This window comes from Protomyctophum parallelum, assembly GCF_964188405.1.
Source record: "Protomyctophum parallelum genome assembly, chromosome: 1".
In the NCBI taxonomy this organism is placed as follows: Eukaryota; Metazoa; Chordata; class Actinopteri; order Myctophiformes; family Myctophidae; genus Protomyctophum; species Protomyctophum parallelum.
The window spans coordinates 94235709-94261958 of record NC_139697.1 but is presented as its reverse complement, the minus strand read 5'-3'; the positions used below and the strand labels follow the sequence as shown (position 1 = coordinate 94261958).

Sequence of the window (26250 nt, the reverse complement as noted above, 5' to 3'; positions counted from 1 at the left end):
GACCACGTCTATCCTTTATAGCTCTATGGTCTATCCATGGTAACGGGACATCTTTGCACTGCATAAAATATGCCTTCTCCATCTCCAACTGTGTTTAGCTCCTCACCCGCCACAGTGTTTGCTTCATTTCCTTTATTTGCTGCGGATTGCATTTCCCACCTGCACCGAAACGTAATCAAGTGCGATTGGAAGCGAAGTGAAACCCCCGTTTTGGTCGAAGTAGAATGTGGTTCTTTGATGCCCATTAGGATTCAAATGATGCTTCAAACCTGCCAAATACAATACAAAGACTGTTAACTGTGAGTGGACGACCCAATTAAGCATTACACTTGTTTACAACAGGGTCCACCATGTTCAATTCATCAAAACATTTAGAGATGTACAAATAGACACTTCTATATAGTTAAAGAACAGAACAGGTATTCATCATAAAGGCTGCAAAAAGGGAAAAGAAACATATACAGTGAGGGGAAAAGGGGTGGGGGGATTCAGATTTTACAGGGGCCAGTTTCGAATTGCAGCCGTCCGTAGGTGCCCTTTGAGAGCGGTTTTGAAGGAGTCAAGGGATTCACATGTCTTAATGACTGTTGGTAGGGCGTTCCACATTTTGGTGGCATAGGAGCGAAAATAATTTAGTCCCTTGTTTGTGCCGAATCTGGGTTGTACATGGTTTGTTGCACTCCCTCTGGTGTTGTGGGTGTGGACTTCGTTTACATTAAGGAAGTATTTAGACAGGTACATGGGTATCTTGGTGCAGGTGTATCGAATCTTGTGGACCAGACCCATTGCAAGATGCTGTACTCTGTTGTCGACCCTAAGCCATCCCAGCCTGTCAAAGTGGGCAGGGGTGAGGTGGGTTCGGGGGTGAGGCCAAGTAGGAGCCTGACCAGTTTGTTTTGGGAGGTCTGGAGCCTTGTTTTAAGGGCCTTTGAGGTGCTGTGGTACCAAGAGGTGCATGCATATTCAAAGAAACCTTGTACGAGGCCTCCTGTTAAGGTCTTGAAGGTGTTTTTGTTGACCAGTGAGGAGATCCTGTAAAGGAATCTTGTTCTTTGATTGTAGGTAATTTCATCTTTTTGTGTGATAATATAATAATATAATTCAGTACAGTACAGTAACTAGTTGCACTGCTCAGTTCACACAGGTGTGATTTTCTTTACCGCTTGGAGGAGGCGATAACTTCAATATCTGTATTGGATCAAACAAAGATGTGCTATAGGCTATGCTTGGTGATAATGATATGGAGTTCAAGCCTGTGTTGGCCAACTTGGCCACCTCCAATTTAAGGACCACTTTTCAACCTACCTTCATATAATTGGTCGTCACATCACTAATGTTCATGATAAAATGGAAAAAAATTACACAATTTTTTTAGTAGGCCTATAGGCCTAGACGGCTGTCCCTGGCTGGCTGGCTTTGTCCCTGGGTCTGAGCTTTGATGAATTGAACAATGTTGACCCTGTTGTAAACAAGTGTAATGCTTAATTGGGTCGTCCACTCACAGTTAACAGTCTTTGTATTGAGTTTGTGCTTGAAATGTACTGTAAATTCTGCAAACTGTTAATAAATATTTCAATCAATCAATCAAGCATGGAAAAAGCATATTTTCACCACCAAGTGTCACTGTTGCGCAGCCTAACACACGAGAAAGCCAGGGAGGGAGGAGAGCTAGTAGTACAGTACAGACAGTACAGCACATGCCACTCACTTCATGTACGTGACGTGTGCGACCGCTCCTCCTTTACACTCCACCGTGTCGGCGTGGTGTCACTGTCATGTCATTCCCTTCCGGTTCATTGCTCTGTTCTCCACACACACACACACACACTACACACACGTTTCATTCAGACTGAGGCAGAGAGAGAGAGAGAGAGAGAGAGAGAGAGACTGCGCCACTGAGTTTATATTATTTACTACTAATATTAACAAACGGAACGCTTTAGATTCAGGCTGGAATGATGGACGAACAGCTGTGTGCGTACACGAGCAGGCTGCAGGAGCAGGTGAGTGCTGTACAGCAGGCTGTCATGTGAAACGGCTGCATGACTGACACCACTGACTGGCATGACACACAACATGCTACACTATGCTAACGGTCTACTGCAGGGGTTGAAAGTGGGTTTCGGGGGACCCCCTGTGTGTCCTTGAGGAAGTTCCAGGGGTCCCTATAGCTCTGGTCCATAGGGGGTCCCCAGCTAAATGATAGTTTGGAACCAAACATTTGGTTCCATTTGTACACTCAGAGTTACATTAACATTGATTTTACAATAATACATTGAGGGATCCCAGTCCCAGAGATAGAAATGCCATTAAATGGGGGTCCATGACATTAAACGGGTTGACAAGCACTGCTTAAAGCCGTACACGTCTTCTCTCATGGGGGTCCCTGGCATATCCTTTCAAATGGGGGGTTCGCGGGGCTAATTATTGTCATTTTGGGGGTCCTTGACACGAGAGAGTTTTGGAACCACTGCTGTAAAACAGCTGCATGACTGACATGACACACAACATGCTAAACTATGCTAACGGTCTACTGTTTGTTTGCTGCTGCTGATGTAACCGATGGTAACTATAGTAGACAGTAGTTACTGCATGGTTAGCCTCGGAAACCCAGGCGTTATATTTACTGCATGGTAGCCTATATTGGCCAGTATGACATTTTAAGTTGCCAAATAGCCAGTGATGGAGGAAGTACTCACAGTTAAAAGTATCAATACTGCAATGTAGATGTACTCTGTTACAATTAAAGTACCAAATTATAGTACTCAAGTTCAAAATGTAAACTAATTTATGGTTACCTTGTACTATTTTCAAATGGCTGAAGTGGTTATTTGTTTTGTATTAGTCATCTGTATTAGTAACTAGTACGTTTTGCAGTGGAGTAACAGTACAATATTTGCGACTGAGATATAGTGGAGTTAAGTGCCACTATAGTTCCAACTAGTTGCTTTAACTGTTGGTAAATAGCTAATGGCACCCAGTAAATTATATATAACTTATGTTTTTCATGTTTTATTTTGGTTATCGGTTCACGGTAAACAATACACTGTACATCGATGGAGACTTGGAGAGTGTGGAAAAGAGGTGACGAAACAAGTGCTAGCAGGTTGGAATGGGTGGAGAAAAGTGTCGGATGTGATGTGTGATAGAATTAGAAAGGTATCAGCAAGAATGAAAGGGACGGTGTACAAGATGGTGGTGAGACCAGCTATGTTGGTTTAGAGACAGTCGTGAAAAGACAGGAAATAGAGCTGGAGGTAGCAGAGACTAAAATGTTGAGGTTCTCTCTGGATAGGATCAGGAACGAGAACATCAGAGGGACAGCGCATGCTAGCCGCAATTTGCAACTCTAGATTTTTTTATAATGGGATGAATGATGAATCTAGAGTTGCAATACCCTCCATTGACTCCCCCACTCCTCCAATTTGGTTTGCGATCTGTTTGTCTTAAACAACGTTAAACTCACCAACATTTCAGCTGTAGTCCAAGCTTGAATTATCCTCTTTCAATCTGCCGAGCTTGTTTTTCATAAAAATCCACCGTAGACATGTTATGAGCTACTTTCTGTCAAGACATCCTCTGCAGGTGATTATTTTTCAAAGTGCTGGAGTTTGGAAGCACTCGTCGTATGTCACTGAACGGCCCTGCGTTCCACCTGTTTCGAATTTGCACATATGCAGGAGGCAGCAGGGCGACCCGTTAACAAAAACGAGTGCTTCCAAACTGCAACACTTAGAAAAATAATTGAAAGAGTTGCATGGCGAGTCATTGGTGTGCTTGGGGTTATACCTCGCCGTGCGGCGGACCGCGTGCAGAATATCACAGAACCACAATCTCACACAGCGTGTCGACTCAACCCTAACCCTAACAACGTGCTGTAAGCTTGTAGATGCAACGTATAGAACATTTGGCTGCTGTCATGATCTGTTACTGGTGCAGGGCAAAGTAAAGCATGCTGGCAGAATGACCCATTACAGTGGAAAGTGAACACACAAATTCCAGTTATATATATATATACAGTATATATTTATTTTATTTTTTATACACTCAAATGCACACACATGTTATAAGAACATCCCATTACTAAGATGTGACACACAGTATTCTGTTGAGATGGACCTTAATGCGTCAGCTCACATCTATTAGCTTCTTCATTCATTGTATTCTGCCAAAGGCATCTTGTGGTTTGATATAATTATTATATCCCCTTTAGCTTGCTGTACATACTGTACATGACAGCAGCTACTCTTCCTGTTTTCTCAAAAACATCATCAAAAACACTGTCATATTATTGCATACACCATTCATGCAACACAACACAACAGTGAGATTACTGTTCGTCAGTTTGGAATATAGGTAAAGGGTCGCACACAGCAATAATTAATTTTCAACTGTTTTATTCTTCTACATCACAAATGGCAGAGGTTTCGACTATCTGTGTGGAAGGCTGGATACTAGTCGAAACGTCTGTCATTTGAGATGTAAAAGAATAAAACATTTGGAAATGCATTCTTGCTGTGATTTAATCCATTAGTCAGAGGGCGGCGGTTACAAATCTATTCTTCATCAGTTTGCCCACCGCACAACTGCAGCTCAAAAGCACAACAGCAACATAGCAGGTGTTGAACTTGACTCATTACGGAGAGGGAGAGAGAGGGCTGTGTACTGACAGGTTGTTGGCTTTTTACTTAGCCTGCCTTTATTGGGGGTGCAACAGTAAAGTGAGTGTCGAGAGACAAACACAAAATATTGTATTCTTCATTGAAGTGATGGTTTGTTTTTTCCTTGTATGGTTGTTTTTAGTTTTTGACGACATCCATATCAATAAATATGCAGCCAAATGTTTGTCGGTCCCAATTTGGACATTGGGCTCACAACGTTGACTGTATATTTTGCGTGGAGCTCAGCAGATGGTTTGATTTATCATTTTGTGTGCGTCATAGGAGCGACAGATCCAGTCTCTCACAGCGGAGGTGGAGAGTCTTCAGAACCCAGTGTCCCAGGAGGGCCTGTCGCCCCAACTGGATGAGCTGCGAGAGGAGAACGCCCGTCTCAAATATAGGCTCAACATCCTCAAGAGGGTAACCCCTCTCTCCCTCTCTCACTCACTCTCTCACTCAGTAATAAATGTAATGTACAAACTACAAAGAAATCACTGACACATTTAATAATTTCTAAATTCTAATAACATTTTCTTTAAAAGAAATAGCGTAAATAGTTGATCTACAAGCTTAAATTACAACACGTCACAAAGTGGCATTTTGTAAGCTTGTAGCTCTGCTATTTTTGAAAAATGTAGACATTGTGGACATTTTTCAACATTGGGATGATTATGCAAAAATCATTCGGATTATATCCAATAATTGTGATTTGGCGATTATGTCATAATTGTGACAGGCCTACCTACCTCTGTCTGCTCTGCTCTACAGCCACCATCACTTATTCCCCACATTATCTCTCTCTCTGCCTCTCATTCCCTCTCTCTTTCTCTCCATATATCTGTCACTCTCTCATCCCTCTCATTCTCTCCATCCCTCTCTCATTCTCTCCCTCATTCTCTCCATCCATTTTTCATTTTCCATATCTCGCATTCTGTCCATCTATCCCCCCCCCCTCCTCTATCTCTTTCATATCGATATGGATTTCATTCCCCCCCCCCATTCTAAGCTTATGTTTGAAATACTGACCAAGAGTAACACTGCATGCATGATGAGTTTGTTTTTGTTAGTTTTGTAAAACTCTTTGTTCTCCATGCAATTCATTTTTTTTGTTTCGTTTTTTAGTTGTTTTTTTGCAAAGCCTCATTGTTATTTTCTAACTAAAATAATACTTAATTTAATTATTTCATTGGTTTTTATTGAACTATTAACGTGTGTGTGTGTGTGTGTGTGTGTGTGTGTGTGTGTGTGTGTGTGTGTGTGTGTGTGTGTGTGTGTGTGTGTGTGTGTGTGTGTGTGTGTGTGTGTGTGTGTGTGTGTGTGTGTGTGTGTGTGTGTGTGTGTGTGTGTGTGTGTGTGTGTGTGTGTGTGTGTGTGTGGTGTGTGCAGAGCCTTCAGGAGGAGAGGAGTGAGTGCAGCAAGTCCATGATGAACATCAACCAGCGACTGGGGGAGATCTTCGGCGAGGCCATCAGGGCAGCGTGTCCGCAGCTGGACAACCCGCCCCTGGCCGTCACCCCCAACCAGCAGGCCAAGTTTGGAGACTACCAGTGCAACAGTGCCATGGCCCTGGCCCAGGTACAAGCTCTTAGCACAGCACAGCACAGGACAGGGCTCTTCAACAGGGTGACTACCAGTGCAACAGTGCCATGGCCCTGGCCCAGGTACAAGCTCTTAGCACAGCACAGGACAGGGCTCTTCAACAGGGTAACTACCAGTGCCATGGCCCTGGCCCAGGTACAAGCTCTTAGCACAGCACAGGGCCATTCAATAGGGGGGGTCCTCAGAGTTACTACTGGGTCTCCATCATGTCATCATCATCATCACCATCACCTTTATTTATACTCGGAAGTACAAAAATACCTCCATAACACAATATATTATAAATTGGGCTAAATTACAAAGGAACTTTATGCAGAACAACCAGTCAGTCAAACAAACAAGTAAGACGCGCAAACGCGTGAAGCGAACGCAGCTCGTGTGTGTGTGGTTGTGTGTGTGTGTGTGCTACAGCTGCGCCCTGTGTGTGTGTGTGTGTGTGTGTATGTGTGTGCGTGCGTGCGTGCGTGCCACAGCTGCGCCCTCTGGTGGCGGGCCGGTGGTGTAACAGCGTGACACCACACAGCGTGACACACACACACACAGACACTCAGCCCCTGCTGTCATAGTAAGTGGCTCACTGCGTTCGCAACAAGAACAACTCCGTTGAAGCAGGAGCGGTCACGGTTACAACATGTTTTGGAGTATTCATCTCTGCCAAATTTCATTTCGGCCAGGTCATACCAAAGACTCTAAAAACGGGACCCAATGCCTCCCTGCTTGACACTCAGCATCAAGGGTTGGATTGGGGGGGTAAGTCCCTGCGACATACTAGCGTCATGTCCAGGGGGTGTACTTGTACATCAAGCTGCCTCACGCTACAGAAACAGGAGATAGGCTCCTGCCCTATGGGCCTCATGGCTCGGCAAGGCTACTTTTGGCATTAATTTATGAAAAGAAAAGTGAAATATTGATCATAATCATCTCAATGTTTCATGTCAGAACCCCTCAATCATCTCAATGTTTCATGTCAAGAACCCCTCAATCATCTCAATGTTTCATGTCAGAACCCCTCAATCATCTCAATGTTTCATGTCAGGACCCCTCAATCATCTCAATGTTTCATGTCAGAACCCCTCAATCATCTCAATGTTTCATGTCAGAACCCCTCAATCATCTCAATGTTTCATGTCAGAACCCCTCAATCATCTCAATGTTTCATGTCAGAACCCCTCAATCATCTCAATGTTTCATGTCAGAACCCCTCAATCATCTCAATGTTTCATGTCAGAACCCCTCAATCATCTCAATGTTTCATGTCAGAACCCCTCAATCATCTCAATGTTTCATGTCAGAACCCCTCAATCATCTCAATGTTTCATGTCAGGACCCCTCAATCATCTCAATGTTTCATGTCAGGACCCCTCAATCATCTCAATGTTTCATGTCAGGACCCCTCAATCATCTCAATGTTTCATGTCAGAACCCCTCAATCATCTCAATGTTTCATGTCAGAACCCCTCAATCATCTCAATGTTTCATGTCAGAACCCCTCAATCATCTCAATGTTTCATGTCAGAACCCCTCAATCATCTCAATGTTTCATGTCAGAACCCCTCAATCATCTCAATGTTTCATGTCAGGACCCCTCAATCATCTCAATGTTTCATTTCAGAACCCCTCAATCATCTCAATGTTTCATTTCAGAACCCCTCAATCATCTCAATGTTTCATCTCAGGACCCCTCAATCATCTCAATGTTTCATGTCAGAACCCCTCAATCATCTCAATGTTTCATGTCAGGACCCCTCAATCATCTCAATGTTTTATGTCAGAACCCCTCAATCATCTCAATGTTTCATGTCAGAACCCCTCAATCATCTCAATGTTTCATGTCAGAACCCCTCAATCATCTCAATGTTTCATGTCAGAACCCCTCAATCATCTCAATGTTTCATGTCAGGACCCCTCAATCATCTCAATGTTTCATGTCAGGAGTCCCCCTCAATCATCTCAATGTTTCATGTCAGGACCCCATAAATGATATGTAATTCGCTGCCGACACGCCCATCTGAAAATATGTTGTTTCAGGGACCCCCAGAAGCAAAGATTTGAGTTAAAATCACACCCGTGTGAACTGAGTGGTGCAACTCCCCTCTCCCCCCATCTCCTCTCTCTCTCTCTCTCTCTCTCTCTCTCTCTCTCTCTCTCTCTCTCTCTCTCTCTCTCTCTCACATATATTAGCAGGCAACAGTGCAGCACTAATACTATCTCTCTGTTTTTGGCAAACAGCGCCCCTACTGGTACTCAGTCATACTCGTGCTCATTAATACATACATAGGTGAACACATAGGTGTACACGGACATTGCTGTTCCTTGGAGAAAAAAAAAACATTGTCTGTGAAATAATATATAGCCAAAGATTTGTGCCACATTTTTCAAAAGATAGCAGATCTATTTTTCCAACAGCTAAAGTTTAAAATGATGGTTAAAGACCTGAACACAGATGCGTGCTCAGGTCTAAATGCGTTAAATGTGCGTTAACCCTTTTTAGGCGGGAACCCCTTTCGGTGTTAGCATTACGTTATGCTTTAGCTATTTAAAAATAGCAGATCTACAAGCTCATAGCGCTACGAGCTTGTAGGTCTGCTATTTTTGAAAAATCGAAGAGCGACTGACATAGAAGACTGTCAGGATGTAGAAGACATTTTTAGAATCTGATCTCAGGTCAGAATGGGTTAACCGTTTCCGGACATGCATGTCTGCTGTAGATGCTGAAGGCCCAGAACCAGAAGGTGAACCCCAGGGAGATCGCTGAGAGGATCATGCAGAACATTCCTGACAACGAACTCATCCAGAAGACAGAGATCGCAGGACCAGGTAATGGTATACACAAAGGGTTAACGGCTTCAGTCAGGACCAGGTATACACAAAGGGTTAACGGCTTCAGTCAGGACCAGGTATACACAAAGGGTTAACGGCTTCAGTCAGGACCAGGTATACACAAAGGGTTAACGGCTTCAGTCAGGACCAGGTATACACAAAGGGTTAACGGCTTCAGTCAGGACCAGGTATACACAAAGGGTTAACGGCTTCAGTCAGGACCAGGTATACACAAAGGGTTAACGGCTTCAGTCAGGACCAGGTATACACAAAGGGTTAACGGCTTCAGTCAGGACCAGGTATACACAAAGGGTTAACGGCTTCAGTCAGGACCAGGTATACACAAAGGGTTAACGGCTTCAGTCAGGACCAGGTATACACAAAGGGTTAACGGCTTCAGTCAGGACCAGGTATACACAAAGGGTTAACGGCTTCAGTCAGGACCAGGTATACACAAAGGGTTAACGGCTTCAGTCAGGACCAGGTATACACAAAGGGTTAACGGCTTCAGTCAGGACCAGGTATACACAAAGGGTTAACGGCTTCAGTCAGGACCAGGTATACACAAAGGGTTAACGGCTTCAGTCAGGACCAGGTATACACAAAGGGTTAACGGCTTCAGTCAGGACCAGGTATACACAAAGGGTTAACGGCTTCAGTCAGGACCAGGTATACACAAAGGGTTAACGGCTTCAGTCAGGACCAGGTATACACAAAGGGTTAACGGCTTCAGTCAGGACCAGGTATACACAAAGGGTTAACGGCTTCAGTCAGGACCAGGTATACACAAAGGGTTAACGGCTTCAGTCAGGACCAGGTATACACAAAGGGTTAACGGCTTCAGTCAGGACCAGGTATACACAAAGGGTTAACGGCTTCAGTCAGGACCAGGTATACACAAAGGGTTAACGGCTTCAGTCAGGACCAGGTATACACAAAGGCCCCTTTTCCACCGGTTGGTTCCCAATGGGAACCAGTTCAGTTCTTTTTGGTTTTTAGTCCATGAGTCAGAGCTCCAAAATTGAAACGTTAATTATGAATTGAGTGGGCAAAACCATACCTATATTAGATTGTTATCACCATTAAACTTCCCCAATTGAGTATTTACACGAAGACAATGATTTATTGTATTACAAATTTTACATTTTTAAATATGCAAATGACGCATTATGTAGGAAAATATGCAAAATAATCAAAAATTTGAAAAAGCTACTACTGTGGAAGGGTTATCATGTATTAATTTACTTGTATTGATCCTATAAACAATTTAATATAGGGTATAGTTTGCCCACCAATTTTGGAGCTCTGGCTCATGGACTAAAAACCAAAAAGAACTGAACCGGTTTCGACCCTCAAGGATGTGTTGCTTATGCTGGGTTTCCATAGGTCGGCTTGGCCGGTCACGATTAGGGATGTTAATTATTAATGGTGGTTATGAAATTAGTCAATTAAACTTGACAGTTGATAACTGATCGTAATCAATCAAAAAGTCTGCGGTTCTATTATTGGGTGGTTTTCTGTGAATTGCATAATTGTCAATGGTTTCCATGTTGAAAAAATGTCTTAATTTTCCAAAATAGCAGAAATGGCAGCGCAACTTACTTCTGCTGTTTAGTACATTTTGTTTTTAGAAATAAAAATAAAATGTATATAAAAAAATATGAATTACGTCATCGATGTCTTGTTTTGCATCTGCCCTGTGCAATTTGTGATTACGAAGCCTAATATATTTTAGTGTATTATAATTTGGATCTTTGTAATAACATAATCATTTATAATTCATGTCTATTAGAGTAATGTTAACTCCATAGACACATGCAAAACAGAAAGTACAGAAATCACGGCACCCCATCTTTAATATAAGGCCACATCATTCATAGCATCATTCACCTAGTGCAGATCTGAAGAAGGGCTACGGCTCCAAACGTTACCTATATTAAACATTGTTATGCTTTAGCTGTTGAACAATACCAGATCTACAAGCTAGTAGGTCTGCTATTTTTGAAAAATCGCGAAAATGTTCCTCACATCTATATGACATTACAGAGTCAACGTTTTTAACTCAAATCTTTGCTTCTGGGGGTGTCCCTGGAACTGAACTATTTTCAGATGGGGGTCGGTGGCCTATTATATATAATTTTTGGGGTCCTTAACATGAAATATTGAGCACCACTGATATAGAAACATAGGTAGTTCAGAAAAGTCAGAATTTAGAAAACATTATTTAAATTTCGATGTCGGGCCTAAATGGGTGAAGAAAATGGGAGCAGAAAATGGTGTGCAGATTTTTTCATTAATTTACTTGTGACTTAGTTTAATCCAGCACCCTGCCTAGTAGGCACTTGGATGCGTGTGTTATTTTTTTGGCTGTTTTCAGCCTCCTTTAACACGCCGTGCATTACATTCACCCGTTCTCACACACACACAGATGGCGGATGGAACCGTGCATGGCACCGAGCACCGACCTGCTCATCGAGAGCAATTCGGGGTTCAGAGTCTTGCTCAAGGACACTTCTGAACTCTGGGGGAAGCCCGGGATCAAACTGGGCGCCGCTCTATCTCCTGAGCCACTGCTGCCCACTCCCATTATGTTAGCCGTGTTCTTTTTATACACTTTCTTTTCAAAAGCAAATGGTAGTCGAGTCGGGTAAAGGCGGCGGTGCCTGGCTACGTGGTTCAGACTAAAAAGCAGACACGGTGGACTAATGCTGTCGTCGTGGTTTCAGGTTTCATCAACATCCACCTGAAGAGGGCGTTTGTGTCCAAACTGCTGACCAACCTGCTTCTCAACGGAGTCCAACCGCCTCCGCTGGCCTCCCAGAAGAAGGTGAGACACGCATTCGCTTTCAGAAGCGTTTGGCCGCTCTCGGTAAAGCAGGCGACACATTTTATTATCCGCCTTGGAAGTTTATTTATTAATTAACATTCTTTTTTTGGGAGAAAGTTATCTCGGGGCGAAGCGGGAACAGAGGGACGCGGAGGCGGGGTTTATGGACTCGCAGTCTAGCCAGCACAATGCGAGTAGCTGCCTCCGTTCCACAGGGGGTCCTTCACATGCAGTCTTTATTGTGTGTGTGTGTGTGTGTGTGTGTGTGTGTGTGTGCGCGTGCATATTCAGGTGGTGGTGGATTTCTCGTCTCCCAATATTGCCAAGGAGATGCACGTGGGTCACCTGCGCTCCACCATCATAGGAGACAGCATGTGTCGTCTGTTTGAGTTCCTGGGCTACGAGGTCCTCAGGTAGGAGGCCTCTATTCGTACTCCACCATCATAGGAGACAGCATGTGTCGTCTGTTTGAGTTCCTGGGCTACGAGGTCCTCAGGTAGGAGGCCTCTATTCGTACTCCACCATCATAGGAGACAGCATGTGTCGTCTGTTTGAGTTCCTGCAGGGCTACGAGGTCCTCAGGTAGGAGGCCTCTATTCATACTCCAGTTTGAGGTGATAAGGCGACCACGGAAAGATGTGTTTGGGTGAGCGCTGAGTTGCTTATTTACACTGAAGTATGAATAGGACTTTTAACCCATTCTGGGCGGGAACCCCTTGTGGTGTTTTAAGCACTACGTTATACTTTAGCTAGTGGAAAATAGCAGCTCTTCAAGCTCATAGCGCGCCACTACGAGCTTGTAGGTCTGCTATTTTCGAAAAGGTAGGTAGATGAAGAGTAGACAAAACAGGAAATCGCATTACTCAGGATCAGGATTCAGACATCATTCTTTTTATTCATAGTTCTCAGTAGGTTGTTAGTTCAGCAAAATGGCAGCATCACTGCTTCCCAGTCACCCCCTTCATCAATCCACACACACACTTATATTCACAGGCAATCTCCACATTGGTAACAACAGATAGACAGACCAACCCTTACCTTGGACATAGGTGTTATGTTTAGGTGACAACATGGTCATTCAACAACTCCTTACATGTACATGGGTTTTGTTAGATGTACATGATCTAGTTTGGGCTCTTCGTAACTAGATTTGGTGCATAGGTCTGCATCTGTCGCAGTTTGTCAGAGGAGAACAGGTGGTACTCCGTAGGTTAGGCCACATTTAATTAATCAATACTATAGTGTTATGAATTTCTCCCACCACAGTTGTGAGCTTGCAGATCTGCTGTTCTCACTAGTTTGGGTCGCAGGCTAAAACGTAATGTCTCTTTTGGGTCGTGGGCTAAAACGTAATGTCTCTTTTGGGCTAAAATGTCTAATGTCTCTTTTGGGCTAAAACGTCTAATGTCTCTTTTGGGCTAAAACGTCTAATGTCTCTTTTGGGCTAAAACGTCTAATGTCTCTTTTGGGCTAAAACGTCTAATGTCTCTTTTGGGCTAAAACGTCTAATGTCTCTTTTGGGCTAAAACGTCTAATGTCTCTTTTGGGCTAAAACGTCTAATGTCTCTTTTGGGCTAAAACGTCTAATGTCTCTTTTGGGCTAACACGTTTGGGAACCACAGCTCTAAGTGGTAAGACTATATCATTGCTGTCGGGCAGAAACCTTTTATCTCCATATTTTATTTTACTTTTCTTTGTAAATGAATATCCTACTTATATACTCATACTACAGCATAACACAAAAAATTAAAAAATAGCAGAGCTGCACGCTCGCATTTTGAACGGTCAATCTGCTATTTTTGAATTTGAATCCTGAAATTAAAGTGAACAATTTTGGACTGGTTTGCACCCAACAGACCCAACAATAATAAGTTTGGGTCTATAAGGCATTTCTAAGCACATTTATAATACATTATAATGCTCTTATAAGGAATTAACTTATAACAAGGTTCATGAAGTATTATAAGTAGTTTAAGGCCTGAGTCCGATTCTAAAAACGCCTCTAAATCCTGACCTAAGTTTTCTGAAAAACTTCAAATATTTATATAGCAGCATCAACAATTTAACATTTTTGAATACTGTACATACTGTACAGAACCCCAAAATGGGTTCCCGGCCTGAGGGGGTAAAACACCAAAAGGGGTTCCCGCCCAGAAAGGTTAAGTACTGGTACATTATGCATTATAAGCTCAGTAGTACATGATGTAATGCATTATTATAAACATTTATAATTGGTGTCATGGAGCCGTAAAGTGCATTATTTGCATTATACATGCGCTTATAATGCATTATAGACCTAAACTTAACATAGATACAGTCTTACCGTGTCTGCGAGAATGCATTTTAAACATACACCATACATACAAACAAAACAAACAAATAAATAAAATCGCTGTCCTAAAATGTTGATGTACTCACAAGGGGTGTGTGTGCGTGTGGGTGTGTGTGTGTGTGTGCGTGTGCGTGCAGGCTGAACCATGTAGGAGACTGGGGCACACAGTTTGGAATGCTCATCGCTCACCTCCAGGATAAGTTCCCCAACTACCTGACCGTCAGTCCTCCTATAGAAGACCTGCAAGCATTCTACAAGGTCTGTCTGTCGGTCTGCCTGTCGGTGTGTCTGCCTGCCTGTCGGTGTGTCTGCCTGCCTGTCGGTGTGTCTGCCTGCCTGTCGGTGTGTCTGCCTGTCGGTGTGTCTGCCGTCTGCCTGCCTGTCTGTGTGTCTGCCTGCCTGTCGGTGTGTCTGCCGTCTGCCTGCCTGTCTGTGTGTCTGCCTGCCTGTCGGTGTGTCTGCCTGCCTGTCGGTGTGTCTGCCTGCCTGTCGGTGTGTCTGCCTGTCGGTGTGTCTGCCTGTCGGTGTGTCTGCCTGTCGGTGTGTCTGCCTGTCGGTGTGTCTGCCTGCCTGTCGGTGTGTCTGCCTGTCGGTGTGTCTGCCTGTCTGTGTGTCTGCCTGCCTGTCGGCGTGTCTGCCTGCCTGTCGGTGTGTCTGTCTGGAGGAGCACTGGTTAAAAACCACTGGGTGTACTCTGCTTGGTTTGCAAGAGCAAGTAAGCTCTGCTACCACAGAGGTGCACCAGTGTTGATTTTGACACCACATTTTGGTTTTAGTCCTTAGTCGTGCAGACTGAGCATTTTGTTACATGCTCTGTTGTACGCAGGTGTTGAACTTTGTGCACCGACGTGCCACGTTTGCGCCGCGTTGTGAGCTTATCGATCTGGCCTTAAAGGTTGGGTATGTGATTTACTTTGTTTAAAATGATGACATTCCCCGCTAGACTTATTTAATTAATGAACGCATATTGCCACGGGTCTTTCCCCTTTCATCCCATATTTTGAAGAGACAAATACCCGTAACCGGATGTTACGATGACATAATGGTGTGTGTGTGTGTGAGTGTTGTCTTGACCGGTTGTTGATCTCTCGCTGAGTGCAGATTGCAGAAAAAACCTGACTGCGACAATCACAGCGCCGGATATCGGCCGTTGAATAAACCTGGTTTTGACCAGGAAAGCCATTCCGGGGGCCCATTTGGACATAAAAGCCATTGAAAGCAGCACACATAACGCACATAGATGCGCGCGCAATTTAAGATGGCACCGTCCAGTGTCACACCCAACACTAGCATGCTAACAGGACTCGGCTGTCTTCCCGATCGGATTTAAACATGGGTTAAGCATCAATTTACGTTATTTCACTTGATTCACGTTCATGGCGCTGTATGGGTAACAGAAAACGGAAAGAAAGAGTAACAGAAAATTATTTGGACGAACAGAAAAAACATTTTTAGGTCAGGTCATTTCACCCAGTGTCAATTATCTAATGTAATCCTGGGCGCTACACTTCCTCTGCCGTCTCAAGCTACGGTGAGCTTCACTCACTGGCATTGCATTGGGAAGTGACGATCAACAATGTGCAAATCAGTGCGACAGACGGGTCCCGCAAATCATTCTTGTTAATACTTAATTGGCATGTATTTGCTTATTTTGCTTATGTTGGTCTTTTTTTTAAATGTTTTTTTGTGGCTTTCGCCTTTATTTTATATTTTTTATGGTGGTACAGACAGTAGGCTGACAGAAAATGAGGAGAGAGATGGGGGGTGGGGGGAAGACATGCAGTAAAGGCCGTGGGGATCGGGAGTCGAACCCGCGGCACACTGCCAGACTGGATTACCAGCCAAGGTGCCTGGACCACTGAGCCATGGCCCAGGCCCTTGTGTTGGTCTTTTGTCTGTCTACTACTACCTCTCCTGTTCCAACTCTCCTCTCCTCTCCTCCTCTCGTCTTTAGGAGTCAAAGAAGCGCTTTGATGAAGACGAGGTGTTTAAGAAGAGGGCCTATCAGTGTGTGGTCAAACTACAGAGCAAAGAGGATGACTTCATGAAAGCCTGGAAGCTCATCTGTGACGTGTCCAGGAATGGTGAGGGGAGAGAGAGCGTGTGTGTGTGTGTGTGGTGGGGAGGATTGTGTGTACAGTAGCATAGATTAGCATAGATATGTGTACCGTATGTGTGTGTGCTTATACACTTACACACACAGTGCATTTAGTAAAGTGTGAGTGTTCTGTCAGAATGTGAACTGTGGTGTCCCTCATGTGTCAGCTGATACCTGTTATGATAATTAACCCATTCCGGCCTGACGTCGAAATAAAAAAAAAATCTTCTAAATCCTCCAGTTTTCTGAAATAAATATTTTCACGATTTTTCAAAAATAGCAGACCTACATGAGCTTGTAGATCTGCTATTTTTCAATAGCTAAATTATAACATAAAAGGGGTTCCCGCACAAAAGGGGTTAAATGCATCATGCCCTTTGCTAAGCCCCACCCACTCCACTCTGCCAGACCGAGGTCTGGCATGCTGTGTGTTAGAGGGAGAAACCGTATCCAACACAATCGACAACAATCAACTTTAATGTCCGACAGAAAAGAGTTTGTTGGCCTGTAATGCACGGAAAGACTATGGTGAGTATTATTGCCATCACCTGGGTGGGTGAGTCATGTCGTTAAGCTGTGTTATGTATGTGTTCTGTCTGGTTGTCTTTCTCTCTCTCCATCTTCCAGAGTTCCAGAAGGTATACGACTGTCTGGACATTCAGATCATCGAGAGGGGAGAGTCCTTCTATCAGGATATGATGACCGCGGTGGTCCAAGAGTTTGAAGCCGAAGGTCAGCATTTGCAGTAAAATGTCTTCTTGAATTACTAGATTTTAATTTGACAACAACGGAACAATCTTATCAGTTTGGTTCACACTCTCGCAATCATCTGAGTCGGTCTCCATCAGATAACATTTGGACCAGCAATTTGATACACATTGACTCATTTGACGCCTTCTGGTTCAAACGCCCTCCCTGCCGAGATCGCCTTTTGACGCCTATTTTAACCCATTCTGACCGGGCACCCATTTTGGTGTTGGCATCATGTCGTGCTTTAGCTATTGAAAAATAGCAGATCTACAAGCTCATATCGCGCCACCGAGTGGCGCGATATGAGCTTTTGGTCTGCTATTTTTGAAAAAATCGAAGAACGACTGACATTTTTAGAATCTGATCTCAGGTCAGAATGGGTTAATCAGACCAGTGTGTGTCCAGTGGAAAACTCGTATGAATCTGATCTCAGGTCAGAATGGGTTAATATAAATTGATTACGGTTCACAACTGTGAACACTCTGTTTGGAGGAACGTGCAGCAATGAAATCAAGATTCATTTTTATTGATGCAGGCCTCGACACGTCATCACGCTTCACGCTTTTCTTCAGAGGAAGTCATTCAAATTGGATGTTTTATGGACTTTTGATATAACATAAAATACACACATGGAAATGTTCCCATTGTTTTGGCATCCATTGTTAGATATGCCCGTATATATACTCTAAATTTAGTTTCACTACGTCTTTAAAGTAATAAGGGGATACTGGTATACTGAACTGCATTGAATCGGTTTTGTCTGCAGTGTGAGGAAGTGACCACATGGGGGCAGTGTTGTCTCACGAATGCTCTCTCTCTTCCACTGTCATATTCTGTCTCTGTTAATATATATCTCTCTCTCTCTCTTTCTGCATCTTCAGCATTCTCGTTCTCTTGTCGTTTCACTTTGTTTTGACTTTTTCTCCGAAGCTACCTTTATTGCTCTCTCCGCCTCCCCTCTACCTCCATCTTTTTTCTCATCTATCTTTTTTCCCCCTCTTTTCTGTCCCCCTCATATATCACTGTACTGTGATTACAAAGCCTGAAATACAAATTGTAACGTTACAATGTACAATACAAATTGTAACGTCAATCGTTAATCCCAATTATTTGTGTGACAATTCAACTTAAATGTATAATCGTGACAGCCCTATATATCTCCTCCTTCCTCTCCCATCTCCCATCTTCCTCCCCTCTTCCTCCTCAGCCCGCTGAAGTTTGTGATCACGTTGAATTTAATGGCTGGCAGTGAGTGTGTTCATTCTATTGTAAAGATGATCTCCCTCCTGTCCTCAGGCCTGGTGGAAATGATGGAGAGATACTTTATTTGTCCTTTCGGAAATTTGTTTTGTGCACAGCAGTCATCAGGATATACATAAAACATATGCAAACAAACAGATCACACAGTGCATAGACAATAAAGAAACGATGCCAACAGAAGGGCACCAGTCATAGTTCCAGGAGGCATCACATCACACTTTATGCACGGAACTGAGACGGGGCCTGCTTGTTCATAAGTCCTATACTTATGGGAACAAACGATCTTGAGGCCCTAGCCTGCAGAGAAGGTACCATGTACCGTCGCCCTGATGGTAAAAGATGGTATTGGCTGTGTAACGTGTGTGTGTTGTCAATGCACTCTCCACAAAGGATCGATGAAAAAGTGCCATAACATGTTTTTCCACGTTATACTGTCTCAGTCTGCGCATACAATGCAGCCTCTGCTGACCTTTCTTATAGATGGAATGAGTGTTGGAATTCCATGTCGGCTTGGAATCAATCGTTGTACCCAAGTACTTGTATTCCTCCACAATCACTACCCCATCCCCACCAATGACCATTTCCTGGTGTGCATGAGCACCAGTCCTAAGGTCCAATATGACCTTAGTTTTTTTTATATTCAGCTGAAGGAAGTTACTCCTGCACCAGCCGGCAAACTCGTCCACTGTTCTTCGATAGCTTATCCCATCATCCTCAATCAGACCAACAGTAGCTGTGTCGTCTGCGAATTTAACAACACAGGTGTTGTCTGACTCACTCCTACAGTCGCTGTGTGTACAGCGTGAACAATACCGGTGAAATCACGCTCCCTTGGACGAGGGTCTTAACCCATTTTGGGCCGGAACCCGTTTTGGTGTTAGCATTACGTTATGCTTTAGCTATTTAAAAATAGCAGATCTGCAAGCTCATAGCGCGCCACCGAGTGGCGCGCTACGAGCTTGTAGGGTCTGCTATTTTTGAAAAATCGAAGAACGACTGACATAGAAACATAGCTTTTTCAGAAAACTGTCAGGACGTAGAAGACATTTTTAAAAATCTGATCTCAGATCAGAATGGGTTAAGGTGGTGTATTGTAAAGATGACCTCCCTCCTGTCCTCAGGCCTGGTGCAGATGGACGAGGGTCGTAAGGTGGTGTTCTGTCCCGGTCAGTCAATCCCGCTGACGGTGGTGAAGTCCGACGGCGGCTACACCTACGACACCTCCGACCTCGCCGCGCTGCGACACCGGATCTGCGACGAGCGCGCCGACATCATCATCTACGTCACAGACAGTGGGCAGGTGTGTGTGTGTGTGTGTGTGTGTGTGTGTGTGTGTGTGTGTGTGTGTGTGTGTGCGTCCGTCATGCATGCTCTGCCTCACTGAGAGCAAAGAGATGGATTGATAAATGGGGGGATGGAAAAGAGACCGACAGGAAGGCAGGTAGGCCAAGACCGCAGAGCGGCTGGGAAACATTGAAGCCCATGCTTCAGTGTTTGCTTTGCCCCCCCCCCAAATATTTAACATTATATTAAAGATTACTATTTATATTGGGGCTGTCAAATGATTAAACATTTGAATCAGATTAATCACAACACGGGTGTGTGTGTGTGTGTGTGTGTGTGTGTGTGTGTGTGTGTGTGTCTTATTTGTGTGTGTGTGTGTGTGTCACAGAGCACTCACTTCCAGGTGGTGTTCGCTGCGGCTCAGATGATTGGCTGGTACGACCCCCAGGTGACCCGAGTGGAACATGCAGGGTTTGGGGTCGTTCTCGGAGAGGACAAGTAAGAGAGCACACACACACACACACACACACACACACACACACACACACACACACACACACACACACACATACAGTATACTGTACTATATACAGGTAGTTTCTTCCTCTAGGGGCACCACCTCCATTTATCTTTTTGGTGTACAGACTGGAACTGGGTTTGGCACCTCCCCTTTCTTAGTCCAATCCCTCCCGGGTGCTTCACTGTTTATTCCTACTAACAACAACACTGCATGTTTAGGGCATTTTGGGCGGGAACCCCTTTTGGTGTTAGCATTGTGTTATGCTTTAGCTATTGAAAAATAGCAGATCTACAAGCTCATAGCGCGCCACCGAGTGGCGCGCTACGAGCTTGTAGGTCTGCTATTTTTGAAAAATCGAAGAATGACTGACGTAGAAACATAGTTTTTTTCAGAAAACTGTCAGGATGTAGAAGACATTTTTAGAATCTGATCTCAGGTCAAAATGGATTAAGGCAGTGGTGCTGCAGGATCTATAAGATCATATGCAACATAACTTATGAGAGAGAGAGAGAGAGAAGGCACGCGCGCGCGCACACACACACACACACACACACACACACACACACACACGCACACCCCACAAGCATAGCAGGACGGCAGGATTTAGCTGAGAGTGTAGGAAAAATAAATGCTAATCCCCTTTTGATACCCGGAACAAGTTGCTAGTGTCCACCCCCATCACGACCGTGGCAATCCTGCGTATTATCTCAGAAGCTTTTATTATACAAATGGTACGTTTCGACGAGACAATGTGCTCGAAGTAGGCTCTCCGACTGTGCTCAAACTAGCATGACGGCACGTCTGCTCTAAAGATTTGAGAACGGCCTAATAACAATATGAATATTACCAATCACAATATAAATATTATTATTCCACTGCTGTTCAGCCTTAAACAATAACAATAACAGTTGTCTGAGTCTTTTGAGTAATATTCCACTTTAGTTTTTGGTCATATTTCAGTCATCTGAAATGTGTTTTAGTCCAGTTTTTGTTGACTAAATAGCGTGAGAATTTTATGGCATTGTAATGCCTCTTTTTTTAACTTGTCTGTGTGTCGAAATAGCCGCTCTACAAGCTCACAATGCGTCTGGCACTGCAGATTGGCTATTTCCAAGCATAGTATGACTTAGTCAGTGACTTGGTCTTGTCTCTACTGACTTAATTATGGAATTTACTGAGGCTCCAATGCTGCATTCACAATGAATCAGGCAAGTGGTAGAGACGGCAAACCGGACTTCATTTTAGTGGACGGGAGCAGGTCGGTAAACGGAACAGGACAGCCACGGCAGCCGGAAACCGGCGACGGTGACGGCAGACGGCATCAATGTTAAAATATTTAACCCATTCTGACCTGAGATCAGATTCTATAAATGTCTTCTACATCCTGACAGTTTTTCATTCTGACCTGAGATCAGATTCTAAAAACGTCTTCTACGTCCTGACAGTTTTCTGAAAAAGCTATGTTTCTATGTCAGTGGTTCTTCGATTTTTCAAAAATAGCAGACCTACAAGCTCGTAGCGCGCCACCGCTATGCGCTTGTAGATCTGATATTTTTCAATAGCTAAAGCATAACATAATGCTAACACCAAAAGGGGTTCCCGCCCGAAATGGGTTAATGTTTTTACCGTTCCGTGCCGTGCCGTCCTGTCCAGCAGGTTTTGCCGTTTGCCATCTACCGGCTGCCTGATTCCACGTGAATGCAGCATTAGTATGCATGGACGTTCCGTGATCCAAAACAAGCGCTTCCCTGTAAACCCAACCCCAGCCATGGGTCCCAACCTGGAAGTAACCGCTTGTTGTTTTTGGTCGCGGTGCGCTCAGAGATTGTTTGTTTCCTGTGGATAGATATGTATGCATAATTCATAGGATATGTAATACTAAATGAGGGAAAAGAGAGAGCAGAGCAAAGATAACGGAAACCTCCTTGTGTGTGTTTTTTTTTGGGGCGGGGGGGGGGGGGGAAAGTACTAGATTGTGTTTACATATTGGCCTGGTCACAGTTATTACATAATCGCCTAATCACAATTATTTGAGGTAATCGCAATTGTGTTTTGCAATTTGCATATAATCGTCATGTTGAAAAATTTCCTCACATTTTCTAAATGTTTTCATACATGGATGGCAGATACATTAATAAATGTTTTCATACATGCATGGCAGATACATTAATAAATGTTTTCATACATGGATGGCAGATACATTAATAAATGTTTTCATACATGGATGGCAGATACATTAATAAATGTTTTCATACATGGATGGCAGATACATTAATAAATGTTTTCATACATGGATGGCAGATACATTAATAAATGTTTTCATACATGGATGGCAGATACATTAATAAATGTTTTCATACATGCATGGCAGATACATTAATAAATGTTTTCATACATGCATGGCAGATACATTAATTACATGTTTTCATACATGCATGGCAGATACATTAATTACATGTTTTCATACATGCATGGCAGATACATTAATAAATGTTTTCATACATGGATGGCAGATACATTAATAAATGTTTTCATACATGGATGGAAGATACATTAATAAATGTTTTCATACATGGATGGCAGATACATTAATAAATGTTTTCATACATGGATGGCAGATACATTAATTACATGTTTTCATACATGGATGGCAGATACATTAATAAATGTTTTCATACATGCATGGCAGATACATTAATAAATGTTTTCATACATGGATGGCAGATACATTAATAAATGTTTTCATACATGGATGGCAGATACATTAATAAATGTTTTCATACATGGATGGCAGATACATAAAAACATGTTTTCATACATGGATGGCAGATACATAAGCTTGTGGATCAACTATTTCCGCTTTTGTAAATTGTTGGAAAGAAAAACTTCTAAAAGATCACTTGTCATAATTATCATAATTATCTGCCCTGTGCAATTTGTGATCATAAAGCCTAAAAGGAAAACTGTAACACATTGTAATGTTCCAATGTTCAATGCAAAAGACACAATGAAATTGTTAATTGCTAATATTTGTGACACTCATCAACTGTAATTTGTAATCGTGACAGCCCTATGTACAATTTACATATTGCAGAGCAGTGTTTTTTGGCAGCAAGTTTTAGTCATAGTCTCTTGAATAGTTTCCATTTAGTTTTAGTCACCTGGAATATTTTAGTATAAATCTAGTTATAGTCGACTAAATGTCATAAGATTTTAGTCCACTAAATCTACAGTTGATTTAGTCGACTAAAATGTATTTTGTCGGGCCTTGATGTAATGGCTGATTTTACACTGCCGATCTACAAGCTCACAACGCGTCACAGGGTGACGTGTTTTTATAGATCTGCTATTTTCAGCATGCAACCAAGTGTGAAATGACTCATACATGCATCTCTTGTCCACTAGTCCCTTCCTAACATTTTAGTCTAGTTTTTATCTGTTGACGAAATTGTATACATGTAGTCTTAGTTGTAGTCATCATAGCTTAGTTTTCATTTAGTTTCCATTTAGTTTCCATCAGTGAAAAAAGGTAGTCGACGAACATTTTTCGTCTTACTTTTAGTCGACGAAAACAACACTGTTGCAGAGATGATATTTTGGAGGATTTAAACCACTACATGTGGACATGGTCTAATGGTCATTGGTGCATACGCTGCTTGAGGATATGGTACCCTTTTTGATGCAGAGAAAGTCATGGCTTCAAGACTAACTGTTCAGGAGAGGAGAAAAAATAAATATATATTTTTCATCCAAAATGAGTTAACACTCCGATCACGTGATCCCCCCCCCCCCCCCCCCCCCCCAAAAGCCTCTTCCCCCTCCCTTCCTGAAAATGGTCTGGGAAGGGTTTGGCGTATTGTCACGTAATGGCGGCTCGGAGACTCCCATCCCCCAGATATAAATGGCATTAAATGGGGGTCAGTAGCCTATGCACGACAAACTGGGCATCCTTTTCAAATGGGCCTCACGCGTGCGGACTCGGCCCCCAGCCTGGTACCCTAGTCAAAATATGGCCCTTGAGGAAAATGTATTGGGGAACCCTGTACTAGAGCATGTCTGAAATAAATGTCAGAGCTGAAATTGACATGTAAATATGAAATAAATGCTTACACATGTAAGTGCAATGTTAGAGTCCACAGAAATGAACCTTTCAAGCCTGTTTTCTCAACTCTGTTTTCTATAATCTCCCAAACTGGTGGGTCAAACTGAACAACCAATATGTCATTTTGAAGCTATGATTCCCTGCTTTCACATGACATGCGTGCATTGTGTATTGTGTCTGTGTGTGATCATCTGCCCCCTGTGAGAGCTCAGCTAGTCAATGTCTGAGTGTGTTTATAAGGATTGATGGACGACACAAAGCACTAATGTCTCATTAACCCATTCTGACCTGAGATCAGATTCATACGAGGTTTCCGCCGGACACACACTGGTCTGATTAACCCATTCTGACCTGAGATCAGATTCTAAAAATGTCAGTCGTTCTTCGATTTTTTCAAAAATAGCAGACCTACAAGCTCGTATCGCGCCACTCGGTGGCGCGATATGAGCTTGTAGATCTGCTATTTTTCAATAGCTAAAGCATAACATGATGCTAACACCAAAATGGGTGCCCGTTCAGAATGGGTTAAGAATGAAACTCACTCACTCACTCCCTCCCAGTCCAGTCCCCGGCGACACACATGCATCCACGTTACCCTCCTCAAGTCCTAACTATTAGAAGCATCATTTTAACACCATAGATTTCACTGACTGCGTAGTTTATGAATTGAACACATTGATAAAGTTCTCTGCTGCGTTTCCAATTGCTGCGGATGACAGCGCAGTGCATGTGAAGGCAAACCGCAGCAAATGAAATATGCAGGAATCCCAACTTCTCCGCCCGTTCGCATCGAGTCTACCAAAGCATTAGGTGTGAATGCGACCTAAACCTCTTCTCCGAAAAACATTAGACCTACAGCAGCATGTATAATGTGCTTGATCACACTAATAAGGACGTATCGTAGATAGCACTTTATGTAGACTTAGATAGTATTTTAAATATAGCACTTTATGTAGACTTAGATAGTATTTTAAATATAGCACTTTATGTAGACTTAGATAGTATTTTAAATATAGCACTTTATGTAGACTTAGATAGTATTTTAAATATAGCACTTTATGTAGACTTAGATAGTATTTTTAAACAGACTTATAGCATGTTACGTAGACAGCATTATAATTGCATTTTATGTAGTCATTAAGTCAGCACTTTATAGTACACATGTATAATATATAATATAATATGTATAGTTTACATAGATACTCCACTGTTACATTCTTAGCTTACGCTTGTTTAATTATAACTACTTTTATATATGTGATGTATGCCATGCTTTTTGTTACTGCTTAATGTAAGTCGCTCTGGGTTAAGAGCGTCTGCTAAATGCCTAAATTGTAAATTGTATCCAGCTTAATCAGACTAATAAAAAAAGGATTTTAAATGTATGTGTGTGGAGTTGTTTAAATGAACGAACGGAAACAAAATCTATATCAATATAATAATGGTTAAGGAAATAAGGGGCAGCTGCATCCCTAGACCAGGCGTGTCTCTCTGCCTTTAAGAGGTTTAAGTCTGTCTCTGTGGGGCTGTAGACGCTACAATACCTGGAATCCTCAATAAATCTCCCAGCGTCGCACTTCCCCTTAATCAGTCTTCCGCCCGGCGGGAGCTCAGCCCTGTTGCTGTTGGCTGCCTCACAGCGTGAGCCAGAGGCCAATAACTTAACCCATTTTGGGGCGGGAACCCCTTTTTGGTGTCTTAAGCATCATGTTATGCTTTAGCTATTGAAATGTCAGATCTACAAGCTCATAGCGCGCCACTCGGTGGCGCGCTATGAGCTTGTAGGTCTGCTATTTTTGAAAAATCACGAAAATGTGGCACAAATCTTTGAATTAAATTATTTCAGCGCGGACATTTTTAACTCAAATCTTTGCTTCTGAGGGGTTCCTGGAATAACATATTTTCAGATGGGGGTCGGTGGGACATTACATATAATTTTTGGGGTCCTTGACATGGAATATTGAGAGCCACTGATACAGAAACATACGTAGGTATTT

General features: G+C 43.0%; 1 protein-coding gene across 3 annotated transcripts in view; it reads left to right on the top strand.

Moving 5' to 3' along the window:
- The first annotated feature begins 1835 nt into the window (after window positions 1-1835).
- Window positions 1836-26250, top strand: part of rars1 (arginyl-tRNA synthetase 1) — a 41809-nt gene continuing 17394 nt past the window's right edge. The window contains exons 1-11 of one of the 3 annotated variants that reach the window (XM_083771878.1): window positions 1836-2003; window positions 4944-5081; window positions 6048-6236; window positions 8969-9077; window positions 11807-11907; window positions 12199-12320; window positions 14377-14497; window positions 16194-16323; window positions 16965-17069; window positions 19469-19647; window positions 20020-20129. In XM_083771878.1, coding sequence (XP_083628004.1) covers window positions 1956-2003; window positions 4944-5081; window positions 6048-6236; window positions 8969-9077; window positions 11807-11907; window positions 12199-12320; window positions 14377-14497; window positions 16194-16323; window positions 16965-17069; window positions 19469-19647; window positions 20020-20129 — 1352 coding nt within the window. In that variant the 5' untranslated portion in view covers window positions 1836-1955. Of the gene's footprint in view, window positions 2004-4943; window positions 5082-6047; window positions 6237-6294; window positions 6323-6379; window positions 6396-8968; window positions 9078-11806; window positions 11908-12198; window positions 12321-14376; window positions 14498-16193; window positions 16324-16964; window positions 17070-19468; window positions 19648-20019; window positions 20130-26250 lie in introns of those variants that run through there. The other 2 variants (XM_083771879.1, XM_083771880.1) reach the window with 2 other exon arrangements.